Raw genomic sequence first — 10,306 nt, 5'->3', positions numbered from 1 at the left:
AAAGGCCCTGCTGCTAAAAAGAAAGTTTGAAAGTGTTGGTTTTGAAGCTAGTTGGGCCCTCATGAATCTTGTTGGAGGTGAGGGGGACTCGTGGTAGAAAATGGGCACAGGTGTGAGGAGCGAAGCATCTCAGAGACCAGGAGCTGGTTCATGGTGCAGGGTTGAATGCCCCGCATTCACTGCTTTATAGTCGGAATGCATTATGGAGGCTGCAGGGGGAGGGGTGAAGGCCAGATCTCAGGGAAGGAAGGGGCTCCCTGTCTCCAGTGTCTGTTGGGCCCGACCGCTTCCCTCGCCAGACTCAAAGCCCTGGGGGTGAGCCCTCCAGGCAGTCAAGGGCAGGCAGGAGATGGGACAGTGAGGGGAGGACGTGTTCTTGGGGTACAGAATCCTTGACCGCAGGATCCAAAGGCTCGGGGCCAGCCACCAGGAAGCTGTGCATACCTACAGCCCGTGCTCCCTTGTAATCACATTGGTAACTGTCCCCAATATGGGCTGCCACCGCCGGTTCCACCTGAGCAAGGCGCAAGGCCTTATGGAAAATGCGGGGATCGGGCTTGGGCCAGCCAGCAGCCTCGGAGGTCAGCACAAAGTCGAAGTGTTCTTGCAGACCAAGACCTTCCAGGATCTTCTCCAGTCGTCGGTCAAAGTTGGAGACCACTGCCAGCCTCAGACCTCGTTTTCGGCACGCCCTCAGGGTGGCCTCAGCCCCCTCCAACACCTGCCAGGTGCGGGAACTGCTGAAGTCCTCGTACAGCTGGTCAGCGATGGGGGCCACAGCCTGGGCATCTCGAACGCCTGCCTGGTGGAAGGTCTGCAGGACCACATCCAGCCACCACTGGCGGGAGGTGAGGCCGCGGCTCAGGCCATAGCTGGGGAAGCTGTGGCTCTGAGCCCTGTACGCCCGCCCGAAGGCCTGTCCCAGGGCCGCGGCCTCCACCTCCAGCCCGTGAGCCCGGGCCTTGGCGGCATATTCCTCCCCCACGGGGTGGCGGAGCCTGAGCAGCGTGTCCTTCACATCCCACGTCAGCAGTTGTAACTGGAGCCGGCGCGCCATGGGTCTGCAGGAGGGGGCCAGGCCACCCCACTTCCACCTCTGCCTCAGGTCCGGGGGCGTCTAGGGGAGGTTGAGCTGGATGGCACCGCGCCCAACAACCTGATGGTCTTCTCTTTCCAGCCTTTGTGGGTCAGATCTACTGGCACTTAGGTAACGTCTTCACAGCAGAAGATCCTGGAGTGCGAGGGCAAGTGAGGTGGAAGTTCAGGCCTCGGAGTCCGAGATAGACTGGGTTCAAATTCTGACACTGCCAACTCACTGTGTGACCCTAAGAGTGTCACTCTGAAGCCCAGTCTCTTCATGTGTAAGAAAAGCACAGTGACTCAACCTCATAAGACTGTTGGACTAAATGAGATTATCTGTGCACTCCACCTATTATGTGCTAGATGTTGCGAAAGGGACAGATTTCTAGGCCTCATGGCATGCACAGGCACTAAAGAACAGGGGATACAGCTATCGGACAAAGAACTACATGAATACTTAAGCATAATGAAGACAGCACGTACCATGAGGATATCAATCCAGAAATCCGATTTAGTCTTTGTTGTCGGGGAACTTCCTAAGCAAGTGACATTTCAGTGGAGATCTGAGAAAGCCTATTCAGGAAATGGAGGTGATTAAATATTCCTGGCACTGGAAACAGCAAGTGCAAAGGCCCTGAGGCAGGGCAAGGAGTCTGGTGCTTTGGGTAGATAGGGGCCAGCTCAGGCACGGCCTCGTAGGTCAGCTAAGGAAACAATTATTATGACTGCTATTACTATTGTTCGGAATGTGAAAGACAGCAGAGTCTTTGCAGACCATCTGACCCACCCCTTGACTGTTCAGCCGGGAAAGACTGAGCCAGAGAGGGGCAGATATTTGCCTAAGGTCACAGCCAGCCAGCGGCACAGCCAGGACTAGAACCCAAACCTCCACGTTCTCTGGCCAGTACTCCCTTCCACTGCTTAGACGTAGTTGGATTTAAATTTAAAAAAAAAAAAAAAACCTGACTTTAGTGAACCTGTACAGCCCAGGACAAAAGGCAGGACAGAGCAGCCTGTTCCTACCTGTCTTAAAGCCTCTTTCAACCCCAGATGAAGACGCCTGCCTGGGCGGAGAGCCAGTGAAGGATTACGGACCCAGTGCACAGAAAACAAATTCCTCAGCCTAAAGCCTAGAGGCTGGACGCAGCTTCTTGCCCCAGACGGAGCTGATTCCAGACACGCAACCTGTTCAGCTAAAACCTGAGGGGCCAGAGTTCAGAGTGCTGCCAAGCTGTTGCTGAGGGACGGACTTGGCTGGTGAATCTGAGGACAAGCCCTAGAGGAAGTTTGTCAAGGAAATGAATTAAGTCCGTCTGGAACTTAGGGAGACCCGTCCAAAGACCCTCTCACTTTGCAGATAGGTAGACGGAGGCCCAGAGAGGGGCGGGAACTCGTCCAGAGTCAAGCAGTGAGCCACTGGCATAGCTAAGATTAGAACAAAGGGCCCACAGCGTTTTCCATTTCTGGAAGCGGAAGTTGGGGCCTCTGGCTGCAGGCCTGAATTGCTCACCCTCCCTCCCCACCTCCAGGGCTCGGTGACGCCAAAGTCCAGGTAGCCTTCTGCTACAGCGACATCTCTACCCCTGCGGTATGCAGCGGAACCTCCCGCGCCAGTCCCCGGGGCACACGACCCACCTTGCCTCGCGGGTAAGCCGGTCAAGAAGGAAGCCGCAGCCGCACGCCCGCTCGGGAAAAGGCGCAGAAGCTCGGCAGCGCCCCTCTTCTCCCGTGTCCCAGCCCTCCGCCTGCCTCCTCCGCCTCGCCCCGCCCCTCCGCCTCGCCCCGCCCCCTCCACTTCTTTCTGTTCTCTTCGCTCGCTCCCGCTGCAGCTTCACCTTCCTCAACCCGGAACTCTAGTCCCCCCTCACCGTGCTCCTCTGCCCTCCCCGTCCCTTCCGTGACCCTCTGCCCCTTCGTAAGACCCACTCCTCCTCCCAAGGATCCGGACACCCCCGGAGGTACCCAGCCTAATTTGGGAGGGGGGGATTTGGGTCCCGGTCTGGCTTGCTGAGTGCTGGGTAAACTTGGGCAAGGCGCTGCCCCTCTCTGGTCTGAGTCACCCGTCCGTACTAGGAGGGAATTGCTTTCAGGTGGAAACCTGTCTTAACCCAAGACAATCTGCTGAGGGTAGAGTCCTCTGCAGTAACCTGATCTTTTTTTTCTTTTGATGAAAAAAAAGTTGTGTCCATCTCAAAAACGTTTGAAAATACAAAGTGTACAAAGTGAAAAGCAAAAGCCCAACCTCATTCATTAACTGCTTATTGAACATCTACTCTGTGCCTGACCCTGTTCTTCACGGAGGATATAGGGAGAAATAAGACGGGGTTCCTGCCTTCATGCAACATGGCATGGCAGACAAAAATCAAGATTTCAGAAGTGGTAAGAGCTATGGAGGTAGAAAACAATGGTTTCATGAGCAGTGACGGGGGTGGGGGGGTGGGGCCCTTTGGATGAACCAGTTAGGGGAGGAGCAAAAGATCTGAATGGCAGCCAGGTGAAGCTTAAGGACAAGTATAGCTGAGCAAGGGCAATGGCCTCCCCATTTCCCAACCACCTCCCGGGCATTGCTGCAGTTTTGGTTGTTATGCCATCAGACATTCTTCTAGGAGCGCACAAATACACATGCAATTGTCTTTCTTCCTTCCCTCCAACCACCCCCCACCCGTTTGTGGTTTTTTTTAATAAAAACAAAACATCTTCCTATATGCCAAGGCTGGTCTGTTCATTTCATTCAGAACTGCCTCACCCTCATGGGCTCAGGCCTGTGAGGAAACACAAAGCTCAGAGTCTCAGACCTTGGCTGGCAAGGGAGAGCTTGACTCCAGGCCTTTCTCTTTTTCTGAGTAACTTTTTCAGTTGAGAAAAGGGAGCCTTGCATGTCACAGGAAAGCCAATGAGAGGTCCTGCTATTTTGAAACAAGCTTCTTTTTGATTCGTCAGTTCAAAAATGGGTCCACTTCCTGGGTATAGTTTCCTTCCTAAGGCAGATGACAAATTCCTAGAGGGTTTCATTCTTTGATCTACCCTGTGTGGACTCTGGCCTGGTGATTGCTCCTGAAGGGACCTGGCATGTCACAATACTGGCTGCTGGCTTAGGTTATTTCTCTTTGAGAAACCAAGCTTCTTACATGAGGGCTTTTTCCTTGAGATTCTCATCCAAAAGCACTAAGTAAACCCAGGCTGGGCCCACCAGACACACATCTCTCTCTCTTTAAAATTTCATTTAGGGGTCTTCCCTGGTGGCGCAGTGGTTGAGAGTCCGCCTGCTGATGCAGGGGATGCGGGTTCGTGCCCCGGTCCGGGAAGATCCCACATGCTGCGGAGCGGCTGGTCCTGTGAGCCGTGGCCGCTGCGCCTGCGCGTCCGGAGCCTGTGCTCCGCAACGGGAGAGGCCACGGCAGTGAGAGGCCCGCGTACCGCAAAAAATAAAATAAAAATTTAAAAAATTTCATTGTGGTCCAGTGGTTAGGACTCCATGCTTGCCAACAGTGCGGCTTCAATCCCTGGTCAGGGAAGATCCTGCAAGCTGCGTGGCATGGCCAAAAAAAAAAAAATTTCATTTACTTATATTTTTTAACTTTTATTAAAATATACATAGAGAAAAATGCAAAGAAGTGTATATGTCCTTGAATTTTTACAAAGTAACATACCTATGCAATCAGCACCAAGACCAAGAAGAAGAACATCTCCAGAACCCTGGTGCCCCTGTCTTCTCCAAGTCACTTACTCCTATGAAGGGGAACCACTACCTTGACTTCTAAATGCATGGTTATACTTGCCTTTGAACTGTATCTAAATGGAATAATACAGCATGCACTCTTTTGTCTTGCTTCCTTTGCTCAAAATTTTAGTTGTAAGATTCATCCATGTTGCTTTGAGTAGTTACAAGATATTCATTCTCCCTGTGATATTCCATTATATGAATACCCCACATTTTATTGTTGATGGACATTTGGGTTATCTCCAGTTTTTGGTTATTACAAATATTAGAAAATGTTGCTATGGACATTCTTGAACACATCTTTTGGTCACATGTGTACACATTTCTGTTGGGTAAATCCCTAGATGTGGAATCACTAGGCTATACATATGCGTATGTCTAGCTTCAGTAGATGGGGCAAGTTTTCGGAAGTGGTTGTACCAGTCGTGTGAGATTCCACTTGTTCCACAGTCTCAAAAATTGGCATTGTTGGGCTTCCCTGGTGGCATAGTGGTTAAGAATCAGCCTGCCAATGTAGGGGACACGGATTCAAGCCCTGGTCCAGGAAGATCCCACGTGCCGCGGAGCAACTAAGCCCGTGCACCACAACTACTGAGCCTGCGCTCTAGAGCCTGCGAGCCACAACTACTGAGCCCGCGTGCCACGACTACTGAAGCCCACGCACCCAGAGCCCGTGCTCCGCAACAAGAGAAGCCACCGCAATGAGAAGCCCGCGCACCACAACGAAGAGTAGCCCCCGCTCACAACAACTTCCGCGCACAGCAATGAAGACCCAATGCAGCCAAAAATAAATAAATAAATAAATTTAAAAAAAATTGGCATTGTCTATTTTTTAAAAAAATTTTAGGCATTCTGATAGATGTATGGTGGTATCTCATTGAGGTTTTAATTTTAATTTCTCCGTTGACTAGTGAAGATAACACCTTTTCACGTGTATTGGCCAAGTTTTCACTTAATTTACATGAATAACACACAAATACATCCTTGTTAGATGTAATACATGAATATAAAAATGCACTTCAAGCTAAGGTAATACATAAAAGGAGAAAGTCCCTCTAAAAGCAATCCCTCACCTCTACCCCTTGCAATCCCTCCCCCTTTTGAGCACTGGGCTTGGAGTTACGAGACCTGAATCCAGCCTTGGTCTGCCACTGACTTGTGTGAATTTGGACAAGTCCCTGTTCTGAGTCTGTCTCTCATCTACAGAATTAGAGTGGTTACTTAGATGGTCTCTAAGGACCTCTTTACTTTGATAGTCTGAGCACTGTTTCTGTGATTACAAGAAACTCCATGTGGTGGGAATGGCCATTTGCCCGCATATCTATTCTCTCCATCTTCCTTAGTAATTGAACCCCTGAGTTTTAGCTGAGCACAGGGCTGCCTCATCAGGCTCTGTTTTCCAGCCTCCCTTATACAACTAGGTGTGACCCTCTGACTAAGTTCAGACAAGGGCAGAATGGTGTGTACAACTTTCAGGCTGGGCCCTTGTAAGGAAGCGTCATGCCCTCCATTTGCCCTTCTCCTTCTGCTGACTGCAAAGAGGACCTAATGGTGGAAACTGGACCCACCATCTATGATCACAAGATAGAAGCCGAGATGTTGTTGAGGGTGACAGAACGAGGCAGGAGCCGTGACCCACCACCCCATATAGCTGACACAGCCTGGACTACTTAGAGAGAAACATATTTCCATCTTAAGTTACTGTTATTTTGGCTTTGGTTATAATTACTACACTTGAATCCTGACTGAGTGATGGGGGAATGACTTTAAATTGGGTGTCAGGGCAGGTTTCTTTGAGGATGTGACACTTAAACCGAGATCTTAACAATGAAAAGGAAAGAGCCATACAGATTTTGGGGGAAAGAATTCCAGGCAAAGGGGACGACCACAGGTGCAAAAGCTCTGCCATCCCACCAGCCTTCCGTGTAAGGAGGGAGACCTTGTCAATCACGGTGCCACATCTCCCATTCCATTGTTTATAGGGACTGAACGGAGAGGCTGGTTATGTGACCTGAGCAGGGCCAATCAGAGACCTCCAGAGATTTGCTATGTGAATAACGGGATAGAAAGGATCTGTCTTTCTCTGGGATTAAGGACCATCTAAGGATCATGGTGCTGTCAAGTGGCAAAAGCCCATTTTAGAATAAAGCCAAGCTGAGGCAGACACATCTGAGAGCTAGGAAGGGACAGAGGTCTCCATGAGAGCCTTTGACCCTAGATCCAGCTACACTTGACCTTATTACAGTCCAATTATGGAAACCAATTACTTCCTTTTTTGTTACTGAATTAAGTTTCTGTCATTGGCAACCAAGAGTACCCAGAACAATGCAGAATATGGGGTGTTGTAAGTCACAGGCCCTGATATGTGGAATTGGCTGGTAGAGTCCACATGGGGCATATGATAGGTCAGGACTCCCCCTTCCCTAGTTGGGAAATTGGTAGTAAAATGTTTGGTTAAAATGCCTGTTGTTTTGGGGGACCCTCAACCATAGGCCTACTGAGGTAGTTTTAGGGAACTTTTTTTAAAAAATAAAATTATTTATTTATTTATTTTGGCTGCTTTGGGTCTTCGTTGCTGCACACGGGCTTTGTCTAGTTGCGGCAAGTGGGGGCTACTCTTCGTTGCAGTGCACGGGCTACTCATTGCGGTGGCTTCTCTTGTTGTGGAGCACGGGCTCTAGGGCACGTGGGCTTCAGCGGTTGTGGCACGCGGGCTCAGTAGTTGTGACTCAAGGGCTCTAGAGTGCAGGCTTAGTAGTTGAGGCGCACGGGCTTAGTTGCTCCGCGGCATGTGGGATCTTCCTGGACTGGGGCTCGAACCCGTGTCCCCTGCGTTGGCAGGTGGATTCTTAACCACTGCGCCACCAGGGAAGCCCAGTTTTAGGGATCTTAGTGAAACAAAAAGTGAGGACAATGGAATGTGTTGCCTATTTGTGGTGGCCTTCAGGATGTCCCACAGAGACAAATACCGTCCACGCTGGCACATGTGAGAGGGAAATAAAAAAATCTAATCTTGCTGAGAGAGGCCCTTAATGCTCACCAGGTGCCTGGGAATCTGAGAATAAAATGCTTTGTTGATTGTTAAAACTGAGTTCTCCGCCCGAAGATAAAATTACGACTAGCAAGAAGAAGGCACAGAGCAGGAGACGGGGACTGTGGAGGAGCCAGGCCCCCCAGGACTACCCAGATCCCTCCAGCTGCCTGCCTGGTCATTCCTGCCTTCGTAGACAAAACACAGTGGTGTGGGGGTGGAGCAGACAGTAGGCTGGTACCTCGGGTGCGAGTCCCGACTCGACGGTGACACTCACACAGTCCATGATGCCTGAAGGCAACACCATTACTTGAACTACTAACAGCATAAAGTTAGGGTCATAATTTTGTTACTGTTTATTAGGAGGTGGCATGGCACAGTGGGTAAGGGTAGAGGCCTTGGAGTTGGGCTACGCGAGTCCAAATCCCAGCTCTGCTGCTTTTGGTGACTGGGGTTCTAGACCCAGTTCTGCCACACACTTGTGGCGTGGCCTTCGGAGAGTCACATAAACTGTCGATAGAGCTTCCTCATTGCAAACCCAAGCTAAATTTAGGATTCCCCTTCCAAGCTTTCCCACCTCAGTAAATGGCCTATCAGCCACCCAGGAGCTCAAGCCAAGTTCGTCCTCGACAGCTAATCTACCTTCTAAATCCATTCCCTTCTCCAACCCCACTGTCACCACTCAGTCTAGGCCACATTTCTTTCTTTTTCTTTTTTTTTTTTTTTTTTTGCAGTATGCGGGCCTCTCACTGTTGTGGAGCACAGGCTCCAGACGCGCAGGCCTAGTGGCCATGGCTCATGGGCTTAGTTGCTACGCGGCATGTGGGATCTTCCTGGACCAGGGCACGAACCCGCGTCTCCTGCATCGGCAGGCGGATTCTCAACCACTGCGCCACCAGGGAAGCCCGGCCACATTTCTTATTTGCACTTTGCCACAGTGCTGTTAAAATGCTTTTAGAAAATGCAGATCAAGAGCCAGTCATTCCCCTGACTAAAAGCCTTCAAATGGCTTCCCTTTCTCTGGGAAGAATGAGAAGGCTCTCCCATCTTCCTTCAACATGGCTTTTGAACCCCTGCACGGTCTGGCCCTGGGTGTCTCTCTGCTCACTTCAGGCCTCTCTTCCCCATCCTCCCCTGTGTTCCAGCCACCCCAGCCTTCCAGCTCATTTTAGCCCCAGGGTTCCCTGTGCCGGGAAGGCCCTTCCCTAAACCTGTCTCAGCTTGGCTGCTCATTCTCCAGGTCTACGTTTAAATATCAGACGCTCAGGGAAGTATTTTCTGATCTTCAGACCAGGTCAGGCCAGGTGTGGCCTTCACAGCACCTGTCACATCATTGGTAACAGGTCCACCTCTTGGTTCTCCTCAGGGACACTCATCATCACTCCACTCAAAGTTTATACCCCTGGGGGCTCTAGACACAGTTATGTGCTCCCTGAGGACTGTTTGTACCTAAAGGGCAGTGTCTGTCTCCCATCTCCATGTGCCTAGAACAGAGCCAGGCCCCCATATGTGCTTGGCAATGATGAATGGAGGATGGCCTTGAAGGATGTCCCCTTCCACACTAACCAGAAATGAGCTCAGGGGCCAGGGGCCAGGAAGCCAAGAAACTAAGGTGGAGGAAGGTTCTGGTGTGGCCCAAGCCCCGAGACCCATCAACGGCTGATCTCCCATGAATGTTTCGGGCCTCTGGGTGACTCTTCAAGTCCCAAAGGCTGAGGACACAATGAGATCAGGTCTTCAGTTAAGTTGGCCACAGCTCTGGGGAAAACTGCCAGGAGTCAGGGGAGCTGCTTCTGACTCATATAATTCCAAATTTTGAAACAGGTTGTACTGCTGTACCATCCAAAGTAACCTTGCTTTGACTCTAGAGTTGGGATTCTCTGTCACTTTGCAGACAGGCAGGTGGACTTGCAAACTGACGCCTCCTTAGCTGGGCCTGAACTTTCACTGGGGGGAAACATTACTTCACGTCGCCCTCAGAAGAATGAATGGAAACCTGCTGCCCAAGCCAGAAACCCATGAAGGCATCTCTGTTGCCTCCCATTCCTTCCCTCAATCCCCCCCCCACAATGTGAAAGCATCAGCAAAATTTTCTTATTCTATCTCCAGAATGTATTCTGAATATATTCTGCTTCCTTCTCTCTCCACTCTGCCACCACCCTGGTCCAGGCCACTGTCACTGCTCCAGGGGGTCGGCAACAGTCTCTCAACCAGGCTTTTTCTGGCTCACCCCTCCATTTTTTTCACAGGAGCAGAATGGGGGAAATTGGAACACATATTAAGTCCTGGTTAAGATCCTTCAGATGACTTTCTATCAGATGCAAAATAGGACCCAAGTTCCCTACAAGGTGCAGGATGTACCTTTCCAACCTCCAGCCCTGCAGCCCACCTTCCTCTTTCTCACCTGGCTCCCAGCGGCCCTGCCAAGCCCCTCCCACTGCAGGAGCCTGTACGCTCCGTCACTCTCGCAGCTT

The 10,306-nt window shown here is 50.8% G+C and overlaps 1 protein-coding gene across 2 annotated transcripts; it reads right to left on the bottom strand.

Moving 5' to 3' along the window:
* Positions 1–147: 147 nt before the first annotated feature.
* HDHD3 (haloacid dehalogenase like hydrolase domain containing 3) lies at positions 148–2,825 on the bottom strand. Of its 2 annotated transcripts, XM_067040946.1 has the most exons (3): positions 2,716–2,813; positions 1,564–1,653; positions 148–1,231 (listed from the first exon to the last, which is right to left on the bottom strand). In XM_067040946.1, exon 3 carries the CDS (start codon positions 1,055–1,057, stop codon positions 302–304), a length of 756 nt encoding a protein of 251 aa, XP_066897047.1. In that variant the 5' UTR covers positions 1,058–1,231; positions 1,564–1,653; positions 2,716–2,813; the 3' UTR covers positions 148–301. The 2 variants fall into 2 exon arrangements, with proteins under 2 accessions (XP_066897047.1, XP_058927141.1); XM_059071158.2 differs by lacking the exon at positions 1,564–1,653 and having other exon boundaries at positions 2,716–2,825.
* Between the last annotated feature and the right edge of the window lie 7,481 nt (positions 2,826–10,306).

Source organism: Kogia breviceps, chromosome 8, assembly GCF_026419965.1.
Source record: "Kogia breviceps isolate mKogBre1 chromosome 8, mKogBre1 haplotype 1, whole genome shotgun sequence".
Lineage (NCBI taxonomy): Eukaryota > Metazoa > Chordata > Mammalia > Artiodactyla > Physeteridae > Kogia > Kogia breviceps.
Note: the sequence above shows the minus strand (reverse complement) of the source record. Positions and strands in the feature narration are given on the sequence as shown.

Excerpts from the sequence above, each read along its gene's own strand:
- HDHD3 (XM_059071158.2), bottom strand. The coding sequence starts at position 1,057 with ATGGCGCGCCGGCTCCAGTTACAACTGCTGACGTGGGATGTGAAGGAC.